This window comes from Nicotiana tomentosiformis, chromosome 6 (assembly GCF_000390325.3).
Source record: "Nicotiana tomentosiformis chromosome 6, ASM39032v3, whole genome shotgun sequence".
NCBI classification, from domain to species: Eukaryota; Viridiplantae; Streptophyta; class Magnoliopsida; order Solanales; family Solanaceae; genus Nicotiana; species Nicotiana tomentosiformis.
This window is the reverse complement of record NC_090817.1, coordinates 91,662,440-91,679,897: the sequence shown is the minus strand read 5'-3', so window position 1 is coordinate 91,679,897 and position 17,458 is coordinate 91,662,440. Positions and strand designations below refer to the sequence as shown.

General features: G+C 41.3%; 1 protein-coding gene across 1 annotated transcript; it reads left to right on the top strand.

Annotated features, from left to right (window-relative positions):
- The first annotated feature begins 15,708 nt into the window (after positions 1–15,708).
- On the top strand, positions 15,709–17,253 carry LOC104103499 (cytochrome P450 94A1-like). Its single transcript, XM_009611412.2, has one exon. The coding sequence runs from the start codon at positions 15,709–15,711 to the stop codon at positions 17,251–17,253; it is 1,545 nt and encodes a 514-aa protein (XP_009609707.2).
- Positions 17,254–17,458: the final 205 nt, after the last annotated feature.

The following is a 17,458-nucleotide window of genomic DNA, read 5'->3' as shown; positions in this document are numbered from 1 at the left end:
GTCTAACCTTGAAGAAGTAGTGACGAGGGGTCGACTTCGACACTTACGAGTGGTCCAATAATATAGGGTATAGTAAAGAAGTGAATAGATATGAAACCGAGTAAATATATAAAATAAAGATGTATAAAATACGTGGCATAATTCTCCTCTTTACAATTTTACTCGAGCTCTCAACTAACAAGTTCCCTCTGTAACCGGAGCATATATAGAGATGGTGGATTTCATCAAAGAGGTGGTCATAATTTAAATCAGGGAAAAACCTTAGATACATCAGCTTCTTGCCACTATTACGTACGATTCCATGTGGATAATATATATAGGAAATGCCGAGGCGTACGTCTCGATCCGACATAAAAGTAAACTGTGCATTACCGAGGGTCAAACTACACAAACCATAGATGCATCTATTAACCTACCGAGGCGAATGGTCCGCTCCCATGAGAGTGTGGTACATAAATCCTGCCGAGGCGAACGGCCCGATCCCATAAGAGTGTGGTACACAAATCATGCCGAGGCAAACGACCCGATCACATAAAAATGGTAGAAGGAAATACCCCGCTCGCGAATCATACGTGCGACGCGGTCAAATATAAATATAAGGAAATCTCCCCGCTCGGGGATCATACTTCTCTACTCCTTAGAAATAGAGTGTTGTTCACCTTTCCTCTTACAAAGTTATTGGCTAAAAGGAATTTTGAGAGCTTTTCATACCAAGCTCTTGGAGCCTATTTCAGTCCATAAAGAGTTTTATCTAGTTTGAACACATAGTCAGGAAATTCTTCACTTTCAAATCCAGGGGGTTGTTTGACAAACACTTCCTCCTTCAGGTAACCATTCAAAAAGGCACTCTTTACATCCATCTGGTATAAAGTGAACTCCATGTGGGGCACGGAATACCTAGAAGTGTGAGCTTCAGTCATAATTCTTTCCCAGAACTATCCACATTTGGAACACAGAGTCGCCCTTGGTACCTTAGTGTACCATCATCCCTGCCAAGAGAAAAGGCCATGATCTTATGTTTATGAATCCCCTCTTTCAACTGCACTAACAATGAATCGTTGTATTGCTTCTCTTTGACTTCCACAACAAGCGATGATTCAGCCCTATTTTGCACAATTACCCCTCCTTCACTAGAGTCCGCAAGATGAACTCCCAAACTAGACAATCGGTGAACTTCCTTGGCTAATGGCCTCTGATATGCCTCCAAGTGAGCCAAACTACCCATAGATTTCCGGCTAAGAGCATTATCCACAACATTGGCCTTTCCCGGATGATATAGAATATCAATGTCGTAGTCCTTGAGTAACTCAAGCCATCTTCTCTGCCTCAGATTCAATTCCTTCTGCTTGAAAATATATTGAAGGCTCTTATGGTCCGTGAATATATCAACATGGACCCCATATAAATAATGACATCAAATTTTCAATGCAAATACCACTGCCTACTCAAAAGTCAAAGTTTGGTCAACTCTTCCAACTTAAAGCTTCCAAATTTAGAATTTTCTTTCCAAACCAACTCCGAACTTCTCGAAATTAAATTCCGACCACATGTATAAGTCATAACACCTGAAGTGAAGCTACTCAAGGACTCGAACCGTCGAATGACATGCCAGGGCTCAAAACGATCGGTCGGGTTGTTACATTCTCTCCCACTTAAACATACGTTTGTCCTCGAACGTGCTAAGGATTGTTCCGGAGTTGTCCAAAATCATTGTTTAACACCTCGTGCACCTACCCCTGCCACCATAACTCAGTTGAGCACATTATCTCGAGCCAGACTGAAAACTCTCCCTATAACCTTAGTTAACAAGCTTTAGAAAAACCGAGTTCCTACTTCTGAATTCCTTTACAAGACCTGACTCTACCACACGAACACTGTACCAATCACTACGCATTGTACCAAAACATGATTGTGCACTTATGCTGAAATCACCCCATGCACTACATAAGTCGATTGCCCATAATAAAATCCTCCGAGCCCAATAGCTTTAAATATTTATGAATTTGCAGCCCATAATACACCCATAACACATATAGGCCCTGCTCCAATACTCGAAATACTGCCACTGTGAAAGAGATGCGTAGAAACTCATAACCACTTGCTGAATTAACAAATCATGGAGTCTCTCCTCCTGCTAAGGACCATTACCTCATTCTGAATTGAATAATGATATTTGTTCTTTAATATACCTTATATAAATATGATTGCACTGATTTCAGGTCTAATAGCCTCGTCTCACCCAATATAAGCTACACAAGCAATAAGCTCCTCAAACACTGACCAAGATCTCGTATGATACCAACAATGCGCCAACAAGCTACAAACTTGAATGTGATACATAAGAAAAAATAAACTCTAGAAAGAACTACTCAACTCACGTAACTAATTTAACAACTGAAAAGATGTCATAAATCTTTCCCAGCAAATGCAGGACACAACACACAGGAATAGATATAGGGAATTGTGCTCAACGTCACACTATTGCAGGGTGCTACCCAATTCACCTATGATACCCGTGGCAGCGTGCCACCCGATCCACACTTAATAATCTAAGTAAAACATACCTCGAACAGTAACGCTTATACTCACAAAATGCCCGAATATCAACCATAAGCATGCCAAGTGCATAATACAAATCCTGGGGAGACTAATAACGCCATACGCTGCGAAACTCAAGCACAACTAAGGTGCAATAAATGTCATGTATCTTGAGAGCCTTTCTGCTCTCACAACACCATAATTTACATGAGATCTCAATACGAGTGCGAATAATCAAACCACCTCACAACCCACCGGGCAGAATACAGATTGCACGGAATAGCTGACGATAGAACTAACATCCAACGTCCGAATACTCCTCCATAAGGAGCGCTTCACTGAAATAAACACATCCAGCCTAATTTAGAGCCCACATTCATATTTTTGATCCGTCCACAGACCTCATGCCGATTCTGATCGTATCGCACTGGGATAATAACCTTTCAAGGATCCACAATAACCCCTAATACACAAGAACAACGGCCAAATCCAGAACACACTTCCACAATCCACAACCAAGCAAACCGAGCGCCCTTCAGGGATAATTTCTCACATTAGCGATAGTACCAAAAATCTCCACACTTGGTTTTGAATCCTCAATCAATCAAGGGACTACATGACATACTTATAAAATTTTCTTGGGGAATACACTCCCATGACCTTCCGTACTAGACAACAAGTCTGCATATCCATACCACCGGCCACAGAAACGCTGTAAAGCAAATCAAGGAACTACATGACATACTTATAAAATTTTCTTGGGGAATACACTCCCATGACCTTCCGTACTAGACAACAAGTCTGCATATCCATACCACCGGCCACAGAAACACTGTAAAGCAAATCAAGGAACCACAATCAGCACACGAGGCCTCTAACACATGTCACCGACCTAAGGTGATGCCGAAGACAATACCAGCTTACCCTAAACATCTAAGTCCTTCCCCGCTCATCCAAATACTTGACATTCTTGTCGACATCAACTGCAACTTTGATCCTCAACTTCCAAATTCCCATGCTACTCACTGCACCTAATCATGCCACTACGCGAGTATACAAGAATTTCATCATAACTCCTGAACCATTAATAGATTAAACACGTCATCATATAGAAAACTTTTCACTTAACTCATTTTAGGAGAACCATAGCAACACGCGACTGAATTCCCATAACCACATAAAATATGATCCTCGGGCATTGGTCTAAACCACCATGATCCTTTCGGGATCCATCTACACACAACATGCTATAATACTTGAATACTTCCAAATAAAATCAATTACAACGGTCGTCAAGCCTCACGCATACCGCCACAAATCACATGCATAACTCAACGCGCTGAAGGAACTAATCATTGCCATTATCATGACAATTCAACCATTGCTAGCCGACCCGTCTTCTCCCAAATTTTTCTTAACTTGCCTTAGAAATAATAATAACTCCATTCATTACATCATGAACCTAAATCCGAACTCATCCCGAGTGTCCTTATTTCACGAGACCACAATGTCCCAAATCCCACGAACCACCTCATACCCTTCTTGTGCGCATATTCGTATCTTCAACTGGTACACCCATTCTGATAATTCCTCCATGAATCCGAAGTCATTTCCTCCCATCCCTCTCACGTTACACAGCAGACCGAAGTTAACACAGAACACTCCAAGCCCCTCTCATAATCCGCTGCAAAAGTTCGATACTCAACCATACTACGGACTCGAAATTCTGAGGCACCACACTTTAACTTTTAAATCCACTATGACCGTTGTTGAGAGTCACCCTCTCTGACTTGGTCCCGAATATAGTCAACTCCAAGGCTCTGCTAGCACATGAACACTCTCTCAAAGAAGAACCTGGATGAATCACTTTTCTTGCATATCACCTCTACACATAGAATACATCCCGAGTCTTCCCAAAGCCTAAACATAAATTGATAAGGCCACTTATAGCACACATTTTTCAAATCCTTTACTCGAATCACCACTGATGTTCTCTTTGCTTAATCGTAATAACCCACCAATACACTCATAACCAGGAACCTCACATATAGATAACCATGCTATCCAATCGTAAGTGGTGGATCTCTCCCACTTAGCTCGAAGCCACTAACGCATAACTCTGAAACCCACCAAGGTTCATCCTTCCTATCTGACCTGACCTCGTGCTATCGACCCGCCAAATTCCTCGAAATCTTCCAATGATGCTGCATCGAGCACAATTACTACAAAACCAATAAACCATCCCAGGTTCGTGCCCATTCAGCGGTTGTACATGCCCGTTCACTCCCCATTTGACATCTACTAAAAGTGCGGCAATACATTCCAATACAGAGTCATGTTGTACCCTTCTTCATATCAAGCAACTCTTTTCTGTTGTATCCAATCTCCCCCGTATAATTGCCAATATTCCATATTAAGTTTGTTGACCTAGTCATAGTCCACCATGAATCCCAAATCACACTAAAATTTCTCAAGGCTCGTAGTCATCCTACCATCACATCAATACAGTGCGATAACAACTGGTGAATATACTAGCAATCTATGCATAGCCTCAAAGCCATCAGAAATACCGCTACCGAGCTGGAATGACAAAATATTCTTCGGCAAGGCAATGACATTAGCCCAACCAAATAAGCAGGGAGAAACATCCTGCACCACATCTATAATATCATTACAATTCCTCGATTCCCGATTTATAACAAGCGCTTCACGTCGTATAAGATTGATAGGAAAGAAGCAAAGGCATAAGCCTCAAAGGAATCAAATCACACGATGAGGAATCAATAAGGGAAGTGCTCCTAACAGTCCTGTAGCCCCCCGAAGATAAGTACAGACGTCTCTGTACCGATCCACAAGACTCTACTAGAATTGATCATGACTCGTGAGACCTAAGTGAACCTAATGCTCTGATACCATGTTGTCATGACCCAAAATCCATTAAAGGTCATGATGGCGCCAGACACCACTGTCAGGCAAGCCAAAAATAAATACTTAATTCGGTTCTCATTTTAGTATTTTGAAATCATGATTTTTCCTCCATTTAATAGTAAAAGATGGACTTAACAGAATAAATAATAATGTTTCTAACAATTTCAATACTGAATAACCCGTAATCATCCCAAAACCCGGTGTCACAAGTGCATGAGCGTCAATTAGGAAGATAAAATAAAATACAACACCTGTCCAGAATACAAATTAGATAGGAAAATACATAAGTAACTCTGAAGGGGACTCTGCTGGCTACGGATCATAGATGGAAATGCAGCTCACATAAGTCTATGCATTAACCACACCTCTGCGCTCATAGGGTTGCTAGACATATATGCACCTGCACAAAAATGTGCAGCAAGTGTAGTATGAGTACGTAAATCAACGTGTACCCAGTAAGTATCCAGTCTAACATACAACTTAAGCATCGACGCATTAGGTATTGCATCATCCATTGGGAGAATCAAAGATACTAGATGGCCCAGACCCCTACAAACCGATCCATCCCAAAGAAACCCCAATCAAATATGCAAATACCATGGTACACATGGTCATAGAACCGAAGACTATAGACAACTAAGGGAGGAGGTGACCCGTCTATTCAACGAGGGTCACCTTTGAGAATTCTTGAGCGATCGAGCTAAATACCATTTTAAAGAAAGATATGCGAACAGGAAAAACAACCAGGAAGAACCACAACACGTGATTCACATGATCATTGGTGGGGTCGATATTCCATATATTGTTGGACCCGATATGACAACTGGAGATCACTACATATCGACTGAGCTTGGACTCAAAGTTTCGCCTGGTAAAACAAAAGAGAAGGCCCTAATCTGAGGTAAGAGATGCATTCATCAAGGAAGATGTAACCAAACTTCTCAAAATAGGATCCATTTGGGAGGTAAAATATCCTGAATGGTTAGCAAATGTAGTCGTAGTCCCTAAAAAGGGAAATAAACTTAGAATGTGCGTAGACTATAAAGATTTAAACAAAGTATGTCCTAAAGACTATTTTCCTCTACCGAACATCGATCGCATGATCGATGCCACGGCCGGCCATGAGATCCTTAGTTTTCTCGATGCCTACTCCGATTACAATCAAATACAAATGAACCCGAAGGATCAGGAAAAGACTTCGTTCGTCACTAAGTACGGTACCTATTGATATAATGTAATGCCGTTTGGACTAAAAATGCTGGTGCCAGTTATCAACGCTTAGTAAATTGAATGTTCGAAGAACAAATAGGTAAATCAATGGAGGTTTATATTGACGATATGCTAGTTAAGTCCCTTCGAGCAGAGAACCATTTGTCACATTTGCAGGAGACCTTCGATATACTAAGAAAATACAACATGAAGCTCAACTCGGAGAAATATGTATTCGGGGTCGGCTCGGGCAAGTTCCTTGGATTTATGGTATCAAATCGGGGGATCGAAATCAACCCCGATAAGATTAAGGTAACCAAAGACATCACAGTCTTGGACAATGTTACTTATGTACAAAGATTAACAGGGCTCATAGCAGCCCTAGGTTGATTCATCTCGAGGTCTTCACATAAAAGTCACAGGTTCTTCTCACTGCTCAAAAAGAAGAACAGTTTTGCATGGACCCCGAAATGCCAACAAGCATTGGAAGAATTAAAGCGGTACCTCTCGAACCCACCACTGCTTCATACCCCGAAAGCGGACGAGCGACTCTACTTGTCCTAGCAATATCGGAAATCGCGATAAGTGGGGTCATAGTTCGAGAAGAGCAAGGTACGCAATTTCTTGTTTACTATGTTAGTCAAACTTTAGGTGAGGCCGAGACACGGTATCCATACTTAGAAAAATTAGCGCTTGCCCTAATAAGCGCCTCTAGGAAATTAAAACCATATTTTCAGTGTCACCCGATTTGTGTGGTGACTACTTATCCCCTTTGCAATATTTTTCATAATCCTGAACTTTCGGGCCGATTGGCAAAATGGGCCTTTGAGATTAGTGGGTACGATATCGAGTATCTACCCCGAACGACCATCAAATCTCAAATCTTAACGAACTTCATGGCCGACTTTATGCTAGCCCTCATACCCGAGGTCGAAAGGAACTATTATTACAGTCGGGTACATCATCGAGGGTGTGGACCCTCTTCACAGATGGCGCTTCGAACGTGAAAAGGTCCGGGCTAGGCATCGTTTTGAAGTCACCCACAGGTAATACAATTAGACAAGCTATCAAAACTTCCAAGTTAACTAACAATGAGGCCGAATATAAGGCCATGATTGCAGGTCTCGAGCTAGCTAAAGGTTTTGGAGCAGAGGTCATCGAGGCTAAATGTGACTCCTTTCTTGTGGTAAATCAAGTCAACAGAACCTTCAAGGTTCGAGAAGATCGAATGCAGAGGTACTTGGACAAATTACAGGTGACTCTACATCGTTTTAAAGAATGGCCCCTACCGCATGTGCCTCGAGAATAAAACATTGAGGCCGATGCCCTTGCAAATTTGAGGTCATCAGTCAAAGACGATGAGATTAGCTCGAGGACTGTCGTACAACTTTCAATGTCAGTAATCGAAGAAGGCCACGCAGAAATCAACTCCACAAGTATGACCTGGGATTGGAGAAACAAATATATCGAGTACATAAAAAATGAGAAGCTTCCATCAGAATCCAAGGAATCGAGGACTCTACATACGAAGGTGGCACGATTCACATTGACCGAAGATGGAACACTATATAGAAGGATGTTCGATGGACCATTGACAATATGTTTGGGGCCAGGAGATACCGACTACATCTTACGAGAAATCCACGAGGGCACTTGCGAAAATCATTCCGGCACCGAATTATTGGTTCACAAAGTCATCAGAGCAGGATACTATTGGGCTGATATGGAAAAGGATACAAAAGCATTTGTTCGAAAGTGTGAGAAATGTCAAAGGTATACGCCGATGATTCACCAACCTGGAGAGCAACTCCACTGAGTCTTATCCCCAAGGCCATTTATGAAATGAGGATTGGATATCTTCGGCCCTCTACCATTGGCCCCAGGTAAAGCTAAATTTATTTTGTTTATGACTGACTATTTCTTTAAGTGGGTTGAAGCAGAGGCTTTCGAGAAATTTAGTGAGAAAGAAGTCATAGACTTCATCTGGGACCACATTATATGTTGATTCAGGATGCCTATTGTGATTGTATGCGAAAATGGAAAGCAATTCATCGGCAGTAAAGTGACAAAGTTTCTCGAAGATCACAAAATAAAAAGGATCTTGTCAACGCCATATCATCCTAGTGGGAACGGATAGGCCGAATCGACAAACAAGACCATCATTCAAAATCTAAAGAAAAGATTGAACAACGCTAAGGGAAAATGGAGAGAAATATTGCCCGAAGTCCTTTGGGCGTATCGAACAACGCCAAAATCCAGTACGGGGGAGACACCGTTCTTTTTAGTATATGGCACTGAAGCTGTGATCTCGGTTGAAGTCGAGGAACCCAGTGTCAGGTTTCGATATGTAACGAAAGAGTCAAATCACGAGGTTATGAATACAAGCCTCAAATTGCTAGATGAAAAACGGAAAGCTGCCCTCGTTCGAATAGACACACAGAAACAGCGGATCAAAATGTACTATAATCGAAGAGCCAATCTTCGACAATTTAAAATTAGGGACTTGGTTCTGAGGAAGGTCACCCTCAATACTCGAGATCCAGATGAAGGAAAACTTGGCCCGAACTGGGAGGGACCATATCAGGTCCGCGATATCATCGGAAATGGATCCTACAAACTTGGCACGATGAACGGCGAACAATTACCAAACAATTGGAACATATCACTCCTCAAACAATATTACTGCTAAGGTACGACCTTCTCCATTTTCATTTATATTATACTAACCATTTGTAGGTGTTTAATCGAAGACACCAAAGGATTCTTCAAACACAAATCCCTTAGGTCTGAAAGCACGCGTTGCACTCTTTTTCCCTTGGACCGGTTTTTGTCCCAAATGGGTTTTTCCGGTGAGGTTTTTAAGGAGGCAACCATTGTTCGTGCTAACTTAGAGCAATTCGACAATATCTGAAGCTCCTTTACAATCAACCTCGAATACTGGGGGGATCACCCTCGGATAGTTACAAGAAAAATACTTCGTGCCAACAGGGTCTCGATAGATAAATTTTGTAAGGGTCAAACGGTCAAACGAACCATGCCCATGTAGATTACTCTAGCCCTACGGCAAACATGTACGCATGTTAATCTATTGAAAAAAGTATTTTTCCTTGCCAGATATTTCATACCTTAGAGAAATATTTACTTTACAATGTCGTGTTTGTGATCTATTATGGAAATTGGCTTACCGGCCAGTCACAACTAAAGTTTGAACAATTGACCCCGCACTCGGGGACTGCCATCCAAAAAATTAACATGATCGAATTACTAAAACCTCGAGATCGTAAGACCTTAAAAAGGAGATCCTCGATTTTATAGGCCACGGCCACCCTACTCGGGGACTGATACTTCGAACAAGTTTGAAGTATAACAGGGGAACAAGCCCAAAAGGTGAATCCCAAGCTAAAGTCTATGGCTAAATTAACACGGTTGGGAGACGTCCGATTTTCGTTATAAAACATGTCTTCAAATATTTTCATAAACCGGTTAAAAAGGCTACCCTCGGCTGAATTACTAAGAGTCTCGATAATATCGACCCTCAAAAACCCTAATAGGTACAAAGTCGTTCGAACTCTCGAACAAATTCTTTATAATATGCTAAGGCATTACGAAACAAAGGGTATCAATAATATCGACCCTAGAAAACCTTAATGGGTACGAAATCGTTCGAACTCTCGAAAAAAATCCCTTATTTCATGATAAGGTATAACAGATTTTATATCATTAAACAATAAACCTTTCAAGCCGAAAAGGGGGAGAAAGCCATTCTTTTTGCTATGGCTGTATTGGCATAATTCAAGAGCCTAAAGGGCCATTTTATTTTTGAGTTCGAGAAATCATCCTCACTAAATTAAAACCTAAGGGTCATCCTACTCCGAGTTCGAGCAAGTTTATTAAGATTACACTAGTCCGGCTTCGACTAAGTTGCCTAAGCCTCGAACTTATGAGCAAAATTTTCATAAAGTATGAATGAAACAGAAAAAAGATCTTTTATATATACAAAGATATTTACAAGGACCGATCAGGGTCCCCCACAAAAGATTAAAAAAGAAAAAGCCTAAGATTCCTAATTTTCCTCAGGGGCAGCTTTTTCCCCATCGAGGTCCTCCCCATTCTCGAACCCGTTCTTGCTTCCATCATCATCGGAAGAGGCCAACGCTCCAGCATCAGCTTCATGCTCTCTAGCCTTTATTATCTCGTCGGTAAGATCGAAACCTCGAGCGTGGATTTCCTCGAGGGTTTTCCTCCGAGATTGGCATTTTGCGAGTTCAACAATCCAATGTGCTCGAGTTTGAGCGGTCTCGCCTTCCTTTCTCGCTTGGAATTGAGCGGCTTCAGTGGCCCGGTAGATGGTCACGATCGTCTCAGCCTCGGCCTTTGCCTTTTCATCGGCATATTTGTCCTTTTCAAGTTCGGAAGTCAACCGAGCTCAAGCTCATCTATTTTCTTTGCCTGAGCTGAGCTCTTTTCCTTCATTCCTCGAAACTGACTTTCGACCGATGCAATTGGGCGCGAGCACCCTATTTTTCAGCAAGCGGTCCATACTTTCTTTCCACCCAAAGTCTCCGCCTTCATCATGTCGACATGCTCGCAAAATTGCTCAATACTCTCGACCTTCTGCTGCAGTTGTGAGATTGCAATGTTAGCCACCATTGCCGAATCGAGCCCATGAGCTTTTATTATTTGCATTACCTTCTTGATCAGGTCGGTCTGATCTTTGTGATTTGTGGCCAACTCGGCTCAGAGGTCCTTGATCTTTTCTTCTCTTTGCCTACCGAGAAGGTTGAGCGAATTCCTCTCCTCAGTAAGCCTTTGAATGTCGGCCTCGTACCGACTCAGCTCATCTTGAGATCGAGAAAATGCTTCCCGATGAAGCGCTGAGGACTACATAGAAAGAAGAAAAAAAGTTAGACAGGAAGAGAAAAATGAACACAAGGGTAATACCAACAAAGGGAGTTAATGCTTACGCAATTCAGAGCTTGCTGCGCTTCGTTGAAAAGGGTCAATGCCTCACCCAAGTCCTTCCTCGAAACCTCCAAGTCGCTCAAGTCGGTAGCATCTTCGGCCCTAGTAAAGTAATCACATAAGGGGTCCTCCCTTCCGTGGGCTCCTTCGATGGAGGGGGTCTTCAAGGCCCGAGCCTCTTGAATCATCTCCTCAGAAAACGAGGAGAGTAGCGGGGAGCCTCCAATTTCTATTGCCCCAAGTGGATCACTTGGGGCGTTCTCTCCATATCGAGGGGCCTCGAGACCAGCCTCTACAGTCGTACCCAACATTGGCTCATTACGGTGGGAAGCATATTCAATCCTCAATGACTCGGGGACTTCACCCAAGTCTCTTCCCGAGACCCCCTCATCTCGAGATGGAGCCTCTACAGCCTTCACCGATTTAGTAGCCTTTGGGGCCTCAGTGCTCATTACCACTCGGTCCAGCAACCTGGAGTCGTCTTCCTCCCTTAGATGCCGAACAGAGTCTTCAGTCATAAGGATGATGTTCTTCTTCGGCTTACGAGCCTTCTTCTTCTTAGGTTCTGGATCCTTAGAGGTTGGGGTCTTTTTCCTCTTTTTGTCCTTTACTGGTTTCGATGCCAGAATCGAAGTCTCCTCCTTACCAGATAGGGGCCTCATGACCGCATCCTTGCCGAGGCCTGTACACGAGAAAATTGAATAAGTAGAAGAAAGGCGTCTTAATCGAATCACCACAGACACAAAAAATGAGCTTACCATGAATCTTGGCCTCCCATCGGCCCTTTGATAAATCGCGTCATGAGCGCTCGGCGTATGTAGAGGTCGAGGCCAGGTTCCGAACCCAGCTCTCGAGGTCGGGAATCGCATTAGGCATCCAAGCGACCGCTACATCATGAAAAAAGACATCGATGAGAAAAGACAAAGGCACAAATAATACACGGAAGCTAACAGTGATATGATACTTACGATTCATGTTCCATTTCTCAGAAAATAGCATCTTCTTGGCTGGAATTAGGTCGGAAGTCCTCACTTGAACAAACCGGCTCATACAACCTCAATCTTTGTCCCTATCTATGCTCGAGAACAGTACTTTGGTAGCCCGACGTTGGAGTTTTATCAACCCGCCTCGATAGAGGCGGGGGCTATACAATCTGATAAGGTGATCGAGGGTGAAAGGGAGCCCCTCGATTTTGCTGAGGAGAAATCGGAGCAGAATAACAATTCGCCAAAAGGAAGGATGGATTTGGCCTAGGGTTATCCGATACTGATGACAAAAATCAATGATCACGGGGTCGAGGGGGCCCAGTGTGAAAGGGTAAGTGTAAACACTTAGAAACCCTTCCACATGGGTGGCGATTTCTTCTTCGGGGGTCGGGATCAACACTTCTTTACCCTCCCAGTTGCAGTCTTTCTTTACCTGCTTAAGGTATCCCTCAGTTATCAAGCATATATACCTCAATACTGGCTCGCATTGACCAGGAATCAACGAGACTTTATCGATCTTGAAATTAGAGTTTAGCACGCACCCCCCAGGAATGCATTCCTCAAGATGGGGTTCCACCGGCGTTTTCTCACTGGCCGGTTGAGAAGATGAAGCAGCTTCTTTTCGTAGTACTGTTTTCGATGTTTTTTCCATTTTTTGTGTAAGTTTAAAAGAGAGGAAGATAATAGGACTTGACATTTTAGAAAAGGTTAACAGCAAAACCTGAAGATCTGCAAAAGAGAAGAACTTAAGAGGTGTAAAAGCTTTGGAGATTAGAAGGAAGTGAAAGTAAAGTTTGAATCAATAAAGAAGGGGTCTATTTATTGGATTCACGGCGACGGTTTAAAGGAACTAGTGGCCGACCACCAACTGACACTCATTAATGATTTGGAAAACTGTACCGACGGGACGTTTCGGTCACTTCCGTCGCTTACGCCATGAGGATGATGTCATGACAGGTCGAGGTAGAAAATCGAAGGCTCAATTCGTTTCTTGTCATTTCACTCCAAAAAATGAGGGGACTATCTGTATACGGTTAAAACCGTGCCCATCCGATTTTACTACTTGACCGAGACCGGGAGGTTGCATCGAAGGATGACTTCGTAACGAAAAGGACTAAATCACGAGCATAAGGTACAGAGTTCAGAACTGAGGTACCTGTCGAGATCGAGGACAGCAGCGATCGAGACCGAATGAGACATGCATCGAGCAAGATCGAAGATAACATAATAACGGAAAGGCGAAATATCCGTGACTGGTCGAAGATCACGACAAAAATATCGGAACAGATCAAATTACGAATGATTAATTAGCTAATCATGGGATTCCCTAAGTAGAACTCCTCTACTATATAAAGGGGAGTATTAACCATTTGTAAGACACATTGTTCTGGCATAAAAAAGCCAATATAACTCTCTCTCTCTCTCTCTCTCTCTCTCTTTAGCTTATACTCTCTTGTTCATCAGCTTCCTTTATTTTTAACTATTTTGGTATCAATCAGTTCGAGGGTACCCTAACTCGAGGGTTGAATTCCGTTTCAACACTGGTTCGTTTAATTTTATAGTTCATTTCTGTTATTAATCTTCATATTTATCCATCGGTATTAAGTGAAATCACATGTCCTTAGAATCTCATTATAAGTTTAATTGTTATATGGGTAAACAACTTTGTTTTCAAAGTCCAATTCCCTCTCCAATTTTGAATACTTAGACGTTCTTCCCTCCAAAGTTGATAATCTAATGTATATATATATTTGCATTTCTAAAAACTACAATTGACATAAGAGGAGAATGTCTATTATTGAAAGTTGGAGGGAATTGTTTTTTTTTTTAAAGCAAAGTTGAAGGAGGAAAATGAATTCCACATGTTATTAAACAGAGACGACAAAAATTTGTAGTTAAACGTTGTAAACTTTAGCCATAAAATTGTATTATTGTAACTATGTTTGTTTTCCCCCTATTTTCACTGATAAATGTTTCATTTAATGTATGAAGAATATTTCACATATATTTACTTAATAATTACATGTGTATTTCTTTTAAAATAATTCTGTGCGGACATACTTTACCTTTTAGCAAAAGCAAAGGCACCCATTGGAGAAGTTGGGAAAAGTAAACTAAGAGGAATAATTGTGGGAATATTTTTGGACTAATCATGCCGTCAATTCATTTTCTCAATCAGAGTTAAGAAGTTGACTTCAAAAGATAATTTGCGTACAGTTGCATAGCCCAGCTGTGAAATATAGTTCTGGGAAACTGCACAGCACGATCAATATCATATCTATTTTGGGAGTTGCTTCTTTAGAAGTATTTTCATATCTGCTTTCAAAGATAAAGTGATATAGATAATATATTTTGATTCATATTTTGCGCATGTATGATGTTTCCCATGTTTCTTTTGCTTAGATAGTAGTACACCATGATTCCAAAAGATTTTTTTCTTAAAAAAAAAATGACTGTTCTTTGCCATCCAAATCAATCACAGTGGCATCCATCCAATCGCATATGTCTTGATCACGTTAGCATTTATTGCCTTTTTATTATAAAAATTTCCTTTTGTTGCTTGGAATTTAGACATAAATGAAAAGCTTTACTTGTAAGTATAATAATATTGAAATATATTTGCCAAATAATACAAGACAATGTGGTTGCACGCTCTCCACTCTATAATGTTGAAAAACTAATCTTGGCCTAAGATCTTCCTCTTATATTATCCTAATTTTACTCTGTTAGCATTTATTTATTTACATTATCGAAGCTTGGCGAGGTACCAAAAAGGATAAGACAAGCGCTGACTCTCGGAAAAATATAAAGCAAGTACATTCAATTGAAGTAGAGATAAAACGCATATCGGTGAAACATACTCATGAGTAATCATATGCACATAATGATAGAAATAAGGGTAACAAATATAGTGTTTAATTGACAATGTTGTAATAAAAAAATTACAATACTAATTAAAGTTGCTCGTTTTATCTGTTAGATTAGTAGGGGAAGATAGCCAATATATATAAACTAGTACTTGGTAGTCTGAAGATCATCGATCACCATCATCTCTTTATTCTTTGTCCGATCAGCTAATTAAGCAATGGGGGAATATGATTTTGCTTTCTATTGGCTGTTTTTCCTACCAGCTTTGCTCCTCTTGTTTTCCATCTACTTTGGATCATACTTGATAAAAAAGTTTGATAATAATGATAAGGATTCACTCCCAAGACCATATCCTTTGTTGGGTCATCTTGTAGCAATCTTAAGAAATCGCAATCAGAATATAGTTGAATGGATGTGTGAGGTTGTTAACAAATCACCCTCCGCCACCTTTTTCCTCCATTTGCCTCTACGGCAACACCCTCACATCCTCACCTCTAATCCTGCCAATGTTCAGCACATTCTCAAGACTCGCTTTGAAATCTACCACAAACACAGAAAATTCGGAGTCGTTCTTCACGACTTGTGCCGAGACAACGTTTTCCTAGCAGACGGCCAACGCTGGAGAAAATTTAGACAATGGGCTAGCCATGAATTCAACTCCAGATCATTCCATAAGTTTGCCAATTTTGTAGTTCCGGAAAATGAAATTTCCAATCGTCTCCTCCCACTTCTCTCTAAGGCAGAAGCCAATAATACTGTCGTTGACCTTCAAAACATCCTACGCAGATTCACATTCGACATTGCAGTTCAAATGGCACTCGGCCACGACCTGGCCTACTTATCCAATTCACCTAATTTTCCACCGACCCATTTCGCCGACGCTTTCGAGTCTGCATTTGAGATCAGCATGAAGAGGATCTTTTCATTTTTTTGGAAAGCCAAACGATTTTTCAACATGGGCTCCGAAAGGAGACTCAGACGTGACATCTCTGAAATCCGAGGATTTATTAGAGAAATAATCACAAGCAGGCGGAAGGTTGTAAGTAGTGGTACTGATCATCATCATTATCATGCATCAGATTTCTTATCTGGCTTAATGAATAACCCAGAAGGAAAATTTAATGATGACGAGTTCCTTATTGATTCCTCCATAAACTTCCTTCTGGCCGCTCAGGATACCGTCATTACAGCTTTAACATGGTATTTCTGGTCAGTCTTGAAAAACCCAGATGTGGAAGATAGAATTGTTAAAGAAGTGAAGGAGAAAAAGAGTAGTAATATTAGGGACATGATTTATACCCACGCTTCAATTTGTGAAAGTTTGAGACTTCACCCTCCAGTCCCTTTTGGTGGAAGGGAAGCTACAGAGGACGATGTGTTGCCTGATGGTACAAAGGTGAAAAAGGGGATGGCTGTTTTTTATCATATGTATGCAATGGGGAGGTCGCCGGAATTGTGGGGTTCCGATTGGCCGGAGTTCCGCCCTGAGAGGTGGCTGAAGAGATCAGAAGAAAATGGCGGGGAATGGACCTTCGTGGCTAGGGATTCGTTCACATATCCAGTGTTTCATGGAGGTCCAAGAATCTGCTTAGGGAAAGAGATTGCTTTCACGCATATCAAAAGCGTGGTCGCCGCCGTCTTAGGTAGGTTTCACTTTGTGCTGGCGCCGGTGATGGAGGAACATCGTGAACCTGTTTTCTTCTCAAATTCCACTTTAAAAATGACTAATGGTTTTCTTGTAAAGGTTGTAGATCGTATGTAACATGCATTATATAATTAATATCGCGTGAACAAATTGAACGTTAGTTTACTCCAATTTTATGTGATAATTTGAGTTGAACAGAGTTAATAGAACGAAATGAAATTTGTGATTCTTTATGTGCAATTATAAGTGGCCATAGCCATAAGACACCCATTTCTTGCCTATTATAATACTTTTGAAATTTGTAATTTTAAATACAGTATGT